The 17,145-nt window shown below is 46.1% G+C and overlaps 1 protein-coding gene across 3 annotated transcripts in view; it reads right to left on the bottom strand.

Moving 5' to 3' along the window:
• The window catches only part of LIMK2 (LIM domain kinase 2), a 30,972-nt gene that overhangs the window by 12,555 nt on the left and 1,272 nt on the right, over positions 1-17,145 (bottom strand). The window contains exons 2-6 of one of the 3 annotated variants that reach the window (XM_062009612.1): positions 15,978-16,077; positions 2,392-2,527; positions 1,010-1,119; positions 581-769; positions 16-121 (exon numbers count right to left, since the gene is read on the bottom strand). In XM_062009612.1, the coding sequence (XP_061865596.1) occupies positions 16-121; positions 581-769; positions 1,010-1,119; positions 2,392-2,527; positions 15,978-16,077 (641 nt within the window). Of the gene's footprint in view, positions 1-15; positions 122-580; positions 770-1,009; positions 1,120-1,587; positions 1,787-2,391; positions 2,528-7,369; positions 7,726-15,977; positions 16,078-17,145 lie in introns of those variants that run through there. The other 2 variants (XM_010203526.2, XM_062009613.1) reach the window with 2 other exon arrangements.

The following is a 17,145-nucleotide window of genomic DNA, read 5'->3' as shown; positions in this document are numbered from 1 at the left end:
CAGAACTCTACCCACCTCCTCCACCTGTAAGGTACGAATGGGAGCTCCATTAATCTCCAGGATACGGTCTGCGGGGTGGATGGCGTTTCGGACGTCGGGGCTGATGTGCATCCTGTTAACTCTAAACATGGGAATTACAGTGCGTGTGGGAAATTGGTTTAGCCAAAATTAGATAAAAACAGCTAATTTCTGATGCTTCCCTTCACATTGGTATTGTGAAATAAAACACTGCTGATCTACCAACACAGGGAGCTACTGTTAGACCAAGTGCTGAGGTCTGAGCTGGTTTGGGGAGAGCTCTTTATTTACCCAATGGCAAAAATTGCCAGTCCACTGAAATTCACCAAATGTTTTCCATTCAGTGAAGGAGACAGCACTCAGAAACAAAGTTATCAATTAAGGTCATCACAAGAAGGAAAAGGAGACCAAACTCAAACGGCTATTAGCCAACACGTGTCCCTGTGGTGCTGGGATGGATCCCTCAGCACTTAAAGCAGCTGGCAGGACAGCAGTGCTGCACAAGTTTCACCAGCTCCCTCTGCTCAGACAGGTCCCTTGCACACACCGTGGCCATACTCACTCTTTCACCTGGACACCAGTGGCATAGCTGGAGCAGCCACCCTCGACAGACACGGAGAAGCCCCTCTTGCCGTCGGTGGCTGCGGGCATGGAGATGAGGGTCAGCGTGTAGGGCAGCTGCTCACGCAGAGACTCTGTGGAGTGCTTTTCTACCATCGGTGTCAGCACAATCTGGTTATGGCATTTTCCACTAACAAAAAGCAAAGAAAGTCATTATGGCAGTGTCCTATCCCTCCCTGCCAAACTCACACTTCTGAGTTCTCCCACTGACCGTAAACTATAGTTCTTAGTGCTTACACCATTCCTCTCTCGTTCAAAAGACAGCTTCCTGGCAGTCCTCGGTGTAGCATTTGGCTGAACACACTGAGCCAGCCAAGCGCAGCTTACACACACAGCAGGAGCAACTGGCAAAGCCCCAGCTCCCTCTTACCAGTAGAGAGTGGAATGTTGCACCAGTGCGTAAGTGTCCCCATCTTCAATGATCACTTTGCAGCTCATACAAGCAAAGCACTCAGGGTGATACTTGTATTCGCCAGCCACCTACAGACAGAAAAGGGAGTTGCTTAGTGGGGCCAAAATCCATCAGCAGATAGAGCTACTGCTTTCCTGTCCAATTCACACATTCACTCAGATCACCAAGTGGCAGTTTCTGCTGCAGCTGTGTGGGCCCACTCTGCCCTTCCTGAAGCCCATCCTTGGCACCTGGTTTGCAAGACTTCTCTGAAACAAAGATGTCAACATGCAAAGCAAAGCTTGTGTCACAGGAACCTCTGCTATATTTGGCAGCTGCTCAGCTATCAAAAATAGTTGATAGTCTGCTGCAGACTAGTAAACAAGATATTAAACCTTCCTGTTGGGTTGCTCTTGGCAAGATAACTAACGTTACGCCTGAATTAATAAAGCTGGAAGGGCTTTTTTTTTTGGCAGTCAGGCAATGCACAAATTCAGATACTTCACCAGCCAGCTGACAGACAAAAAAAGCAAGCTGAGACTGAGACAACAAAATACCTTTAAAGAATATTTCTATTCATTGATCTGTTTTTTCTATTTTCTTATGAGAACTTCCCTTATTGACAGTATTTTGCAAAGGCTTCTGCAGGCAACGAGAAATCATCTGCACTTTTCTCAGTACTTCCCTTTGAGGCAGCAATCACATTGCTCAGTACCATGCTGCTTTTATTTATGCCCTAGAAAAATAATGGTTATGTTTCATTCCTGACAGTTTTAAAGGTTAAACATTTGCAAGGCTGTGGCAAGGAGGGGAATATTTAGCTGAGCCCCATATTGTGCAGGCAGATATGAATGCTTCAAAGCAATTATGGCTAACACTAGTAGACAGTATCAGCCAGAAAACCACTCTGGCCACCGTCCAGCTGGACTTGGATGGCGACCTTCCCCAAAGCCAGAACCTGCTGCTTACCCTGAGCTGAGAGGCCTGACTCCACAGTGCAGTGGAAAATCACCCCACAGAGACACTGAGGCACTGTGCTACAGACATTGAACAGAGACCCCTTAACCACTGCTCTGCTTGTCACGCCTGTGCAATGTCAGCACCTTATTTGCTTTGTTCGTATGCTTCAGATCCTCACAAGTCCCTCCTTTAAGAGCTACCCCCATTCAAAATCAATCTTTATCTAGAAGATGCACACACAAGGCTCATTTCTCATCTCTGATTAGAGATTAGAGTGGTGAGGAGACTAATACCTTCAGTTTATTTGGTCATCTGAATAGCTAGGGCAACTGCCAAGCAAGCTCAAGGAGCTGGAGGCAGGCACATCCTGCCTCCAAGCAGCAGTCCTTCCGAGTCCTTACCATCACAGGTCCAGTCATCAGCAGAGAGCAGCCATGGCAGGATTCCCCAAACTTCCCCCAGTAGTCTTTGTGACAGTACAACTTCCCATCTTTCTCATAGTACCAGTTAGTGAGAGGGTCCTGACATTCAGAGCACCTTGAAGGAGGGAAAGGAACAAAGTTCCAGTTGGCAACAAGTCATAAATCAATGATAAAGGTCCTGTCCTGCATGGAGAAAACAGTTATTCAGCGGCAGCTCTCCACCAGCTCTTCTAGTTACAAATACACTATCTATTCCATTTCCCAATGCTTTTTCAACTGGAAAAGCACCAAACTGAAGGTCTGCAAGGAGAGGCAGTAGCAACCAATACAAATAGAGACATGCTTCCAAAGTTCAAAACAAATACCATCTGTTTATTAAAACACATCAGTAGGTTTATACATTTTGTTCCCCTGCTTTCTCCCTCTCCTGGATGCAAGCTCCTAGCTGCAGAGCTGCCCAGCACACAGAGAGCTCTGCTACACTGCTTAGTGCTTCTACAGCATCTGAACATCCTGTGCTAGAGCACCTTGACTCCTCAGCCAGCTCAGGAAGGGGACAGAGAGGTAGGATCCACCTCTCTGTGCAACTCAAGGCCACTTCTGCACCAACTTTCGGGAAAGCCTTTCTCCTCTTCTGTAAGTAGATCTCTCCCAAAAGGTCAACTGCAGCAATATCTATTTCAGGGAGAGTTTTCAAAGCAGTTCTTCCTTTGAGCTCCACATACTCACTGCATCCACCAATTGACTGTGATGAAAGTCCTGTACACCTCCCCACCAATTGCTCTCCCTTTCCCTCTGCTGATGACAGCACATGAAGAAAAAAACCCACAACCAACCAACCAACCAAACCTCAAACAAAATGATTTCTCTGCTTTCATGAAGGGAATCTCAAAATCCTTCACATACCAGTGTCATTTCAACAAGTAATCATTACTTCTCTATCTACACATTCAGCCCCTCACCAAAAAAGCAAACAACAAAACTCCAAGGGAAAAGATGCAGCAGTTCTATAGCAGGCATCATTTTACCAAATCACAAGCAGCATTCAGATGTTCAGGCTTCCTGAACATAAAATAATCCTGCCTCAGCAGGATCCACTGGGCAAGGGAGTTTAACCTCTGCAGCATGGAGGTGTGACTGAATGGAGAGATAAGGCAGCAGTTGCATCACTGAAGATTATTCCATTAGCCCTGGGCAGCACGTTCTCAGGCTTAAAAAGGAAAATGAGTCTGTTGTTGGGGATTTGTGAGTACAGAAACCAAGGCAGGTTAGTCACCAATAACTGATTCAAAGAAACAGCTCAATGTCATCATCAATGTGGTGCTTTCCCACAGGGGGAAGGGTTTCTTCTGCCCCTTACCCTGACAACTGTCTCAGGCCACTGCAGGGGGGGTTGGGTGGTGTGTCCCTCCTGCAGAGCAGCCCCTCTGCAGCCCCAGCTAGCAGCAAGGGAGGTGTACTCAGTGCTCCTTGGTCTCAGAGCTACTGTTGACTTCACTTTTCACAAGCTTCCTGAAAGCTTGTTTGTGCCAAAGACATTCCTTGTGAACTCCACCAGCTCCTAAGGAGTGCGATGATATGCGAAGCTGGTTGTGCTCCAACATGGACAGAGTTATTTGCTCCATCTCAAGAGGCTGCAAGGCAACAAGGTGAAGCTGCTTGTAAGCAGCCTGTGGTTTTAGGGGAAAGCACACCTCATGAGGTATTTAGTGCCGTACCCTACCCTTGGGAAAATTGCTCCTTCTAATGTATTTGGCTTTTATAGTGTTTGTTCTCCCAGCTGAGCAGCTCCAAATCCTGACCCCTCCTTCCTCAGCGGTGGGAGAGACCTCCAGCACTTGCAATGGGCCCTGCCAATTTTGTCAAAGGCAGAGGGAGCAGTAACTCAGCACAGCTATGGATGGTACCTGCACCACTGCAGCCTCAGCCCTGGGGCACTGTCCTGGTTACACCCTGCTCATGGTATGCAGGAGACCTAGAGGGCATTGCAATGCATTTTGCCTTCAACCTCTTGCCTTTGGCTCTCATTTGCAGTAAATGCCCACGCTGAATGATCAAGTGGGTGAGTGGGAGGGAGAAAAGAGCAAGTGGAGACTAACAGCAAAGATTTCTATCACCTTGTGGCAGGAACATCTGGCTCAGCATGGGCAAATTGGATCCCTCAGACTCATCCTGCGTGCGTGCCTATACCAGTGTGTGCTCCGGGAGCGATTACATCTTCCAGCGGGGAGCTGTGACCAGACCTGCACTGGGGATGCAGACAGCAATCCTGGAGACTGCTTCACCAGGACTTCAAGACCTGGCTTTCTGTCTGAGTTCTCTCCAAGCAGGTGGGTTATTTATTCACTTAGTTTTAAGCACAACACCTTCCCTTCCTCACCCCTCTTCAATTACACCTCCAACCACTCTCTCTTTTCCCTAAGAAAACATGACATTTCTGCAGGAGCAACACAACTGCAATTCTGTTTGGGTAGGCTCCAGAGGGTTGTGTAACAGGTGTCTTCCCTTTACCATTCCTCTGCTTCATGGTTTGATTCCAACCTTACAGCACTTTGACTACTTGGCTTCCATCTGGAAATAAGCACTGGTATCTAATTTGCAACACACCCATAGCAAAATGAAGGTGAGGAGGTGGAGCCAGCAAGCAGTCAGTTCCTTGCTATGCAATTAAACAAATCTGGGCAGGACAAGTTTGCACCTTAAGGCTCAGAACCCCACCCAGGACCATGAGGCAACAGGAACAAAGCAACCAGCCCCAGAGAGGCCTCACTGGCTACTGCATTCACCTGAGGACGTGGCTATGGCCCATGCTGCCAGGAAGCACCTTCTGTTCCCTGCCCTGCAGCCCGTCATGTAGAAAAGGCTGTGGCTTTCTCAGGTGTTCTCAGAACTGGCTGACAGCACACTGATGAGTTTCAAGACCTGTTTCAGTGCCTTTACCCAAACGATAAAGGCAGCCCATGGCAGCTCCATGTGACTCTGACTGGAGATTAGTATCTTCCATGATAACATTCTGCCATGAGTGACCACTCCTTCCCTTTCCCTCCTCAGTGGAGTGTGCGGCACTGCAGCACTGCCACTTTCATGTCAGCTGAGATAGGAATACAATCACTTCTACAGGTATTAAGCAAGCTAATCTTCCCTGTCACCAAAACCAAGAGAAAGGGAGGCTTTTTGCTCCTGTCTTTTATAGATTAGAAACCACTCATCCTCTCCTCAATGATTTGCTATTGTTATTACAGAGTAGCAGTGTGGTAATTGAGTCTCTTGGAGGAGTGGTGACAGCCCTGCTGGACGTGTTTCCCTTGCTGCCCAGCCAGCACTTTCAGGGCTGCTGAGCCCTGCTCTGATTATACACATTGATTCTTTGCTTCGCAGCCTCAGCTATCAAAAATTGATTAACCTGCCCCCCACAGCCAGCTCCAGGAAGCCCAGGCAGCAGGGTGTCTGTTGAGCCCTAGTGCTCTGTAACAGCACACACTGAAGGAGTTCACACATAGCTGCATGATGGCTACTGGGTTTTGTCGGGGGTGGTAGAAGGATCAGGTCGCAACAGGTAACCTCCTGGTTTTCAGTGAGATGGGAGATTCAATTGATGTGGCATCTCTTTTACATATAAATGAAAGCCAATACCCTCATGGAAGCAAAGACTTCCCTGGCACTGAAGAGACTGATCACTTTGAGAAGGGCTCATTAATAAAATGCACCCCTCACACACTGTCAGGCTGGATCAGTTAACGCTGGACAGGCCTGAAAGAGCTGTGGCTCCAATTCTTCAGCAGAGCAGGGGACAGGACGGGCACACAGAGAGCTGCAGAATACAACACAACCCCGGCCCGTGGCCAAGCCAAAGGCTTCTCACCCAAACATAGCAGAAGTGTGTACACTGGCTGCATCAGTCACTAGAGAAGGAAGAACAGATGCTAGCAAACAGGCTAAATACCAGAAGACAGAGTGTTTAAGCCCTGACTATGCAAAACATTTCCACACACTTAGAAGATCTATGGCTCAGTGTGATGCCCCAAACATATAAGGAATCCTGAATGTCTGCTCACCTTCCTCCTAATGAAAGCAGACGCTCTTTCAGAAAGTTGCCTGAAGAGCCTCAGCAACTTCACAGAAGTATTTACTCCTAACATGGGCTGTTTTAACAAAAGGCTTCTTACCCCAAATCAGTACAAAGTGTTTGCAGAAACAGGATCAGTAATGAGCAAATCCAAGTAGAGGGGATAGGAGGGAGACAATGAAACTGCAAACTGTGCCCTTCCCCATCCATTCACCTTATCAGCACATCAACCTCAGTCACCAACCACCCTGGCTGTGTTCAGCCCCACTAGCAGTTCTCACTGTGGAGATGTAACACAATCAAAGCTGCCTTCTGTAGCTATCACCTTTCTCAAGCCTCATCTGTTCAATTAGACCAAGAATGATTATTCATATAAACCAAAATATCACAGGAGAAGAATCCTTTCCCTGTAAAGAAAGTGTGCTGCTCATCCCTGGCTACCTGCAAAGTACCTGATATCCTTTCTCAAGATTATGCCCTGCCTCACTGCAGATTACGTCACCTTCCTGAACTCCAACAGCGGCACCTCACCTCCTCCTGTGCTATGCCCAAGCACAAGCAGCTTTGGAAAGCACAGGGCAGCAGCAGCCATAGTAATCTCATCCCTCTGGCAGTGGAGCACAGCACAAGGGCACGAGGTAAAGTGGCACGTAGTGTTGCCCTGAAAAGGAGCCTGCTTGCCTGGGCTGTGCAGGCACCTTCCCCTGCACCACACAGCTGCCAAGAGCTGCTGAGAAGAATCCTCCTCATCACCTCAAAGCGAGACAGGATCCCAGTCTGAGCTGTGTGCTCCCTGCACACAAGCCCTGCACCTCTCACGCCAGCTGCTGCGAGAGCACTGCAGGGGGAAAGGGCGCTGGGAAGGTCCAGTGCTGCTCCTGCGCCACTTACCGAAAGGGATCCTTGGGAGCGAAGTAAGCTGGGGCAGACAAGTAACTTCCCATCTTCAGCACTGGATAAACCGGCTCAGCCACAAACTCGTCCAACTGCCTCTGAACAGCTCTGTTCTGCCAACATGGCAACAGCCAGTGCTCATTTAACCCGGCGCTGATTCAGGTACTTCACCTCTCTTTGTAGCTGCCCAGGGAACGCCAGGTCTCTCAGCTGTTCGTTCCTTTCCAGCGTTGTCCTGGCTCCCATGGCTATAACCATCTCCTCCTGCACTCGGCAGCAGCAGCACCCTTGGGAAGGACAGAGTAACTGCTGCCTGTGCTACTTGGACATGCTTCTGCACTGCCTCCTGTGAGCTCTGCTGCCTGCTAACTATTGTCAAGTTTTCCCTTCTGTGGTTCCACCCAAGGGTGGGAGGGGAGGAGGAGCCTTTGCAGGGCAGCGTGTGGCTATGGAGGCGGGATAAGCCCCACTTCTGCACAGGGGTGGAGCGTGTATCCCAGAGAGGCTGCTTCAGTGAGTTCTGAGACAGCTGCTTTTGCCAAAGTAAGAGCATGAAACTGCTCTTTGCAGCAGCCGCGGCGGCACATTCCAACAGAGAAGTCAAGGAAGGCAGAGTGTGACAAAGGCGCCCAGCCACAGCTCCAAACACACGAAATTAACCTTTACTGCATTCCTTCCCAAGTCTCTCAGTGAGTGAGGTTCACTGCTTTCACCACACCTACAATCTGTTCAGCCTCCTGCAGGAGATGATTCATGGTGCGCTTCATCCAAGGAAAAATATCTTACTTTCCACGGCAGTTTCAACAGAGATCATTGCAATCATTTAATCTAATCTTCATCTCCTGAACAGAAGCTGAGAGGTTTAAATCAGCACAGATTGCAGCCCATGTAGTCTTGCCATTTTGCTCTGAAGCCAAGTGTGATCTCTAGTGGCCTCATCAGCTAAAGCTGTTTGCCAGGCACTCAGAAATGCAACAAGCACACGCTGCTGCACCGAGTCCTCCTATTTTTGTACAGTCAGCAAAGCCTGGCATGCCTGAACACAGCCCGAGAATCATGTTGTGCTCCAGAGGGAAGAGTACTGAAATGTGCTGTTACTGGAGATGCTGGTCTCAGCTGGCATGATGTTCAAGGGACGAGGATGTCTTGGCTGCAAATTTGACAGCTGCTGCTTGCTGTAGAAGCAAACAGAAAGCCAAGCAGCCTCTTGGGTTGCTTTTTAAATGTCTCCAAACTTTTAATAAACAGATACCTCTAAGAAAAAGAAAATAATTCCCATTTTCACTCCTTCAGTGCAGTTTCCAAGCCTGGCTGTGGAAGTGCAGTGAAGCCTCATGTGGCAGAGCCCGACGTGGCTGTCAATTCCAGCACGAGTCTAATTCCTTCTGACATTTCACACAGCTCTACTGGAAGCAGCAACACGGTGAGTCTGTGTCTAGGAATGTGCTCTGGTCTCCCACACTCTCTATATGTTTCATGCAGAAAAAGGGCCAGTGCTGACAGCCGAAGGCTTCCCTGGCACCACCCCCCAGCACAGCCAGACCCCAGCGCGTCACAGCCCCTCCCCTGCCCACTATCACCTACAGACAAAAGCTTTTCCCCACAATTCTGCTGCCATGGGCTGAACCCCCTCCAAGGGGGATTGCACGTGACCTCATAAATCCCAACTCTTCAGCCAAAACCTTTGAAGATTTGATCCACAGATGTGATAAGCTGCCAGCTAGTCTGTGAACCAAGCCAGCAGATAAAGCCTAACTTCAAAGTAATAAAAACCACCCAGACAGCCAAGGAACTGGGAAGGGATTTTGTTTGAGACTTCCTTAAAGCCAAAGGACACATAGTCAAATGTCTATTTAAACAGGAAACATCTTATCAAAATGATTTTACTTTTGCAGCAAGCCCCAGCAGCAGCCAGTAAGTTACTTTTTCCTACACTGAATTCTCTCGTTACTTCTTGCCTTTTGTATGGTCTCTGTGACCTATTTGAGAACACTGATAAAAGGGCTCTGGAAAAGGTGTTAACTTGTTCATACATTCTAGATCTGAATTCCTGCCAGAATGACCTTACTTCAAAACTGCTGATAAACAGGTGTGTGTGGGGAGGCCTTTTCTATGCAATTTCACTGATACCATCTCTGAGGGCCAAAATGCACCAAAGCAAATTTCTCTTTCACCAGCTGAAGTCATATACCAGCAACTTCTCTCTTCCAAAGGCTGACAGCATGTCCACTACACACATGTAGCCATCCCAGGGAGCTGCTGTCCTTACCACACCTTAGAATTGTACTGTATTTTTGACAGTCAGAGCCTGAAAAATATAACTAGCAACTAAAAACAAACTAAACAAGCTCAAAACGTTGCCAATTGAAATTGATTGCAAACTGAGTCACAGCTGTTAGTTTTATTCCCACAGAAATGCATCAAATAGCTGCTGTGATACTCAAGTGAGGTAACACCTCTCCACAGCTGGACACCCTCTTCACCACCCAGTCTGTGCTGTCCAACAGCAGTCTACAGGCAGATGTATTGCTCAGCACATCTACAGCCCCAAGATACACCCTGGCACAGACAGGCACTTTGGTATGTGTGGGACTGGTAGAAGCTAGGGAAAAAGCATCTGCTTGATGCCTGAAGAGTGCAGCAACTCTTTGTTTCAGCATGGGAGCAGCTTGGAGTCATTCCAAACACTTCAGTACAATCCCAACACCTCATTGTATTTCCAAGGCCCTTACAGGGAACATGGTGCTTTTGCTGCTGTTGACAGACAGCCAGCTCCTGGGAAACTAACACCGTTTGGATACACACCTCCCTGCCTCGGAGTGAAAGGTCTTACATGCAGCTCTCGAGTAAACTAAAATGAGACATGAAGTGAAGCTTGTCACCATCACTGCATCTTACTTCTGAGCAGCAGCAGAACCTCAGACCGACAGAGTGATGTTTTTTCTGTACCTAACATCCCTAAGCACGACATTAAGATGGAGACAGAATTCCTATCCACCATACTCGCCTAATGGCTGCAGGCCTCCTGTAGGCTGAGAGGCAAACCAAAGAAATTCAACCTATGATGCGTGGTTTCAGAAGCAGTGACTTCTGATCTGCAAAGGCAGCACAAATGGCAATAAAACTGGTCCTTACACCACTGCATCTTCACCCTGTAACTTGCTTCTTTTGTCTGTACAGACCTTTAAAGTCCTCAGGGAAGGATCCTGTCTCACTCCTGTGGAATGTCTACCACATACTGGGCCCTGTGAGTAATTCTAATTACCTTGATATAATAATGCTTTGATAACAATGCCCTAAAGGACAAGTCAACTAAAAAAACAGTTTGGACTGGAATGCCCAACTCCTCCTTAACAATAAAGGGTAGTCATGATGTCCTGTAGCTGATAGATTCCCCCAAGGAATGTGGGGCTTCCACCTGCAAAGTGCTTCATTGTTCTTTGGGTTTTTAAACTCTCTGCAAACAGGCACTTAGCAACTATTTCTCCCTAAATCTGACAGTGAGCTGGTGAATTTCAATGCCGATGGAGACATCATGAGACATTCCTAGGAGTCCGCAGGATTAGTGGAGATGCTCTCTCACCTCTGAGGCACTATCATTAGCTTTCTGTAACTGCCAGAAGCTAGAGGAGACGGGGAAGAGATTCCTGTCTTCCTGCTGCTGTAATTCAACTGCCTTTTCTCACTACTGATCTTTCCCCTACTCTCAAATTAACTTGCTGTGTGTGCAAAACTGACTGTGTTCACAGCTAAAAAGCTAAAGGTCCAAAGCATCAAACACCCTCACATTTCAAATTCATCTCGATGCACACCTTTGCTTACATCTTTGTCAACCTCTGTATGTTTGAGCTTCGTATCCTGTCGCTGCAGATCTATTTGTCCTGTTGTCTGTGAGAAGGAAGCAGCTTTTGGAAAATGAAGGCCTGTGCCAAACAGCTTGAACCAACAGACAAGATCCAAAGTCTATAAAATACAGTCTATGAGAAAAAGCAAGGCCCAGGGCTGCTTCAGTCTAGGAGGGACTGATGGAAGACATGAGTGCTGCTTTCCAAGAGGAATACTTGAACAACAGAGAGGGGGAAAGCTGCTTTTTTCATTGTGAACATGACGGGAAGAAATTGATTTAAATTGCAACACCGGAGACTTTTAAAGAAAATAGACAGAAGCTTCTAACAGGAGGGATAATTAAGTGCTAGTAGCCATAGTCTGAGACACCAAAAACCTACACTGAGGGGAGATTGTTAAGTGACCAGTTTCTTGGCCATTCCAAAGCCACAGAAATTGCTTGCTTGAAATGTAAGTTGAAATTTAGTAGATATCCCAAGAACAACAGAAATCAGCTTTAGAAAATACCCTTAATTTAGCTTATCCTGCAACTGCCAAAAGAGGTCTAACTGTATACATTCATAACACAACATTGCCTGACTTGCCTTCCCCTGCCCTCAAGTAAAGAGAATGAATGTGATTCACTAAGTTTTGCTGAGCAAAAAAATATTTCCCCAGCACACAAAATATGCTGCTCAGTACAGAAACATTGTGCTTTTGTAAGACAATCAAATCACTAGAGCTAGAAAATGAACAGTGGTCCTCTTTCTGTGCAGCAGCCTGGAGCCTGGGCATCCCTGGGTGCATGGAGCTGCCCTAGCTCTGGTTTCTGGCCATGGGCAATCCTCATGCTGCAGAGAGCACAACAGGCTAGCAGCAAGGTAAGAATCTACTTTTAATCTCGTTCCACTGCTGAGAACACTCAGAAGGAGAATTTCTGAAGTTCACTTCAGAATACCAGTAGCAGACAGAGCCAGGAGTTCTGCACTCTGCCAAAACTGTTCCACTTCTTCAGAGTATTCATTTAGGGACAGCAGCCTTCTGGTTACAACACTCCCTGTGGTTTCTGGCTTCAGGAAGGGCTCACAGAAATGGAAATGGAGTAGCACATTCAAAAAGAGTGCAAGCACCTGGAGCCTAAACAATCTGATGGATGAACTGATTAACTCTGGGTAATAAAGCATCATTTTTTGGTGCAATTTAAATACATTTTATTTGATTTTTTCAAAAGAGAAAAGTTTCTTAACTATTCCAGGACTGTATTTAGTTTTAGCCAGTATCTTCTACTGGAAAGTCAACTTGCTGCCTATAATTAGTTAAATGTAATAATGCAAATCCTGATCAATAGAAAAATATTTCACATATATGTAACCAGATAGCAAAAGCTCACGTTTTAGTTATACAGTTGTCACAGTATTAAGTTACCATGAAAATATTCAATAATATATTTAACAAATAATAGCATAGAAAGCCATGAGAATTTGCCCTGAGGTGCAGCTGCATTGCACACCCATACAAAATCTGTCTATTAAGCAAAAAGGAAATGTTTGTCCAAAGTGAATTAATGGTTTCTGGTCATCACCATCTCCAGTGCTTCAGACCTAATTATGAAAAACTTTGGTTTCATACAAAATTTTTCTGCTTTCCTTTCCTCTCCTGGAACAAGGAAAATGAGCTTTGGTACTGTTCAAACTTCTCAGCTTTTAATTAACTGGTTTTGGTATAAATGAGTTAGCATATTTTAAAATCTGTAACTGCAGGTCATCAGCCATCCATCAGCTTCAGTAACTTATGTTGAAGATATACCATGAATAGTTTTCTCTGATACAGTGGGTTTGGCTTTTGTTTGAGATTTCTGCAGTAAGCCCGTGTTGCTTGGCTACTTAAATTAGATTTATTTTATAGACCACAGTAATATACATCCTCTGTTATTTAATGGTTAGGAAGGAACTGAACCTCAGCTGTCTTCCTTCCTAAAAAGTTCTTAAGCACCCTGCTACAGTAGGAATTCCTACCACCACTTCCAATAATTTTCTTCATATAGATCCAAAAGCATTCACCACCTGGATACATTCAAAGGGCTTGTTCTGAATTTATGGATTTTAAATAATCAAAACTGAATTTTTTAGCAAATACTGTGTCCTTAAGACTAAACCATGCAGCTGCACCTGGGTCTTCTCATCCCACCCTACTCCAATTCAAATATGCAATATCCCTACAGAGAGAGGGGATTGTCTTTCATTTCATTTGTCTTTATCTGTGGGGAAAAAAAATCCCAAACCAAACAAAGAACACAAAACACCAACAATAGGCATTGAAATACCAGGTATCAACACTTTATTCAAAGGCATAATTCCAGGCAGTATCTTCTGTTTTGCAACACGGAAAAAAAGTTGTATTGCAAGCAGCAAGAACAGTGTGTTCTAGGTCAAAAAAAGCGCTTTCAATAATACCCTTAGTGATCCAGACCCAGGAAAAAAGATCCCTTGATATTTCTCTTTCCCTTTCTTGGTGTTTATTTGTGCAATATAAGTTCCTAATCCAGTGGAACTGTGTATTAGCAAAAAGCAGTGACCTTTGAGAGTGTGTGCTGTCTCAACAGAACTCAGAGGCACAAAAGTACATTCAGAGTTAATTCACAACAGACGTTGTGACAGAAACATCTAAGAAACTTCCTCAGCCAGATCCAACCCATCGGATCCATGCCTAAGGACCAGCTGGCCAAAGATCAGTTTAAAACATCCAGTAGGGATTTGCTTGTCCCTCCAGCCACAGCAGAGAAAATACAGGTTTCGTAGACAAAGCTCCTGTCCATGGAGTTTGAGGAAGGAGGGAAGTGACAAAAACCTGAAATCCTCAGAGACACACATGTACGTCAGCTACTGCCAGTGCCAAGCATGATCAGCAGCCTAGCCTGACCAAGAATAAACAGAGCTAACAAGCCTGGAGCAGTGCCAAGCAGCATTAGAGAAATTATGTGCCAGGCATGGGAGTCAGCTAATCCACAGGAAGACTGTAAAAAACACTCTGCAAGAGCTGCCGGAACTCATGGCTACCAGCTGCCAAAGGCTCCTGCCCTTAGAGGCTCTTTAAAGTTTGGCTTTGGGATATCAAGCACAAGACTGCTGCTCAGCATGGTTTAGGGATAACAGAAGAAAAAGATAACAGTGTGCAAAGTGGACATGTGTTTTCATGTACAGTCTTACCCTGGAACCAGGGAAAAGGGAAGGGCCAGTTTCCTTTACTGGAGGTTCCCATTCAGCATGGCAGCTTAGCTGGGTGCTAGGAGCCAAATGAGCAAGTGCTGATGCTCTTCTCATGCAAAACCAAATAAAGAATAACAAATCCCACCAAACTTTCATTACACCATAAAAACTACAACACCAAATTTTCTTCTAAGTGTCCTAAGGGCTGAGCTACCTCAGCAGCCCTGATAGCAAGAAGCACCAAGACATCTGCAAATCAAGACCCACAAGAGAAATATGTTCAAAAGCAAGAAAGACAGACTTACTACTAGCACAGACACCTTTGGGTCTGGCTACCAACAGAATCTAGGGAACCTCAACCACAGGATACAAGTTCTTTAGGAAGAGAAAAACAGGATTAAGACAAGCAGACTCAACATAGCTAAACATGAATACTCAAACCAACAGAAACCTGAAAGACTGGGCTTTGTAGTGATGTAAAGCTGTCATTGTGATTACCAACATGTCATTGTAACTAACAGCATTTTCCAAGTCAACAGACCCAGCACTGCTGCGGCAGCATGATATGTGGGGTTTTGTAATACATAATCCTCACTCCCACAAAGCTGAAGCATTTTGTTGGTATTTTTTTTTTCTTTAAATCAGGACAGTAGATGCTTATCTTGGCACAGCAAACATTCCTCCAAAGGCACATTTTGGGAAAGGCTTCCCTTTCCCCTATTGCTTTGACAGTCTCCAACTCATTAGCCTCTCCAGAGCCAAGTCAACACAGAAGCTGGTAGAAGCTCCAGGTACCCAATGCCTTTCAGAAATATAACCCCCTTCAGAAATGTGACTCTGAACAGGAAAACCAGAACAAGTATTCATGAAACACTGATGAGAGGCATTGCTCCTACTACTAGGAGGAAAAGCATGAGAGATCGCTTTTTGTCCTTGCTTACAGCAACATTACTGACAGATTCCTAAGTTTGTATGCTTTAACTGAAAAGGAGAGAAAGCAAAAGGTGAGAACTCCCTCCCCTGTATCAGCAGCTTTCCCCAACACCCTGATAATCTGCTTTGTACCTGCCACATATGGAGAAAGCAACAGGCTATCCAAATTGCCTGGGCACTACTTTGGAATGCAACTGAAAACAAACATGAAGCCCACAGTTCAGCTTTCATTTCAATCAGAGCTTTCATTTGTACATTATCTGTGTGCCCGTATGCATTTGCGTCAGCAGGGGAACATTGGCCAGGCAGCGCCACACTGCCACTGGGACCAAACACTTGGCCAGGCAGTGCCACACTGCCACTGGGACCAAACACTTGGCCAGGCAGCGCCACACTGCCACTGGGACCAAACACTTGGCCAGGCAGCGCCACACTGCCACTGGGACTGAAAGCCAATGCCAAAGTGCTGCTGCCAGTGCTGAAGTAAGGCCACAAACAAGAGCATCTGATTGCTCTGCAAGAGGCCCCAGAGCAGGCCAGGCACAGAGATGACAAGACCTCCCTGTTAATATTGGTACTTACCCACCAGGTTTTGAGTCAGTTAACAACAGGAGAGTTTAAGGGGGTCCCGTTTTACCTACCGGAAGCAGGAGATGTGCCAGGCTTCATTAACGGTCTTGTAGAGGCGCTGCCCGGCAGCGATGCTGTCCCCACATCCCAGGCACCTCCACACCTCTTCACCTGCAGGCCACAGTAAAGTCACGTACAGCAAACACTTTCCATCACAGAAAATCAGGATTGCTGCACCTCTGAGAAACAACAAACTTTAGATACCTGACAGGAAAGCCTTGACAGATGGAGAGTTAAGCCAATCCCAGGCAGTCTGTAACCCCGGAGGGGAGTTCCCAAATGGAACTCTCACATCTCTTATAGGTAGCTTTTTTTTTTCTCCTCTCGAGACATAACATCACCACCTGCTCCTTCACATTCTGCAGAAGACAGGAACACCACTTTTCACAGAAACCAGTTCAGTTACAGCTATGCTAGTCTTCAGAGCAGAGACAGCAGGAAGGCAGACTGGTCCAGTGTAACAATTCCCAGAGAACCATGCTAGGCCAGGAAGCCTTGCTGCCATTTCCCCCAAGCCACTGACTCAGCACATAACGTTTTGTGCTCATTTGTATAATTAAATGGACTTCCCAGAACTGAAAGAAAGGAAAGGCAAACTTTATTCAGTAGAGAACAACATGACTACCAGGAAGGAATTACACACTTGAATGAATACTCCTGCAGAGACTGTACAGCCAACACAAGACTCAAGAAGAGCAGCTGATGCTACTGGCCTATTGCCCTTTCAGAAAATACTTACAATAGTTATTATAATAGTTTCTGCTAGACCTGCCATAACACCTCAGAGAGAGCTAGTTATTTGGATGCATGCAAGCAAAGAAAGATGGTGCAAAATCTTGTGCAAAGAGCATTTAGCACACAGAAAAATGCTATCCAAAATCCAAACAGTTATGTGTAAGCACATTAAAGAAAGAGTCAAGGATCTGGAAAAGCACAGGATGGTGCAAGGAACATATCGTGCGGTTGGGCAGATCTCAAACCTGTTTCTTCCTGCTACTAAACGTTTTACTTGCAGTAAGATTGCATAAGAAAAGAAGAGCACTTTGAGAAGGAAACCCACTAACCACAGACTTCCAAAGAGCGTTAAAACTCGGTAGTTGCTCAGGCAAGTTGATATCAAGGTCAAGTTCCTTGAAGTTACACACACCAGAAGCCATCAGCCTTCTATGTGCCAAGCAG

This window comes from Colius striatus, chromosome 17 (assembly GCF_028858725.1).
Source record: "Colius striatus isolate bColStr4 chromosome 17, bColStr4.1.hap1, whole genome shotgun sequence".
Lineage (NCBI taxonomy): Eukaryota > Metazoa > Chordata > Aves > Coliiformes > Coliidae > Colius > Colius striatus.
This window is presented reverse-complemented; position numbering and strand designations above follow the sequence as displayed.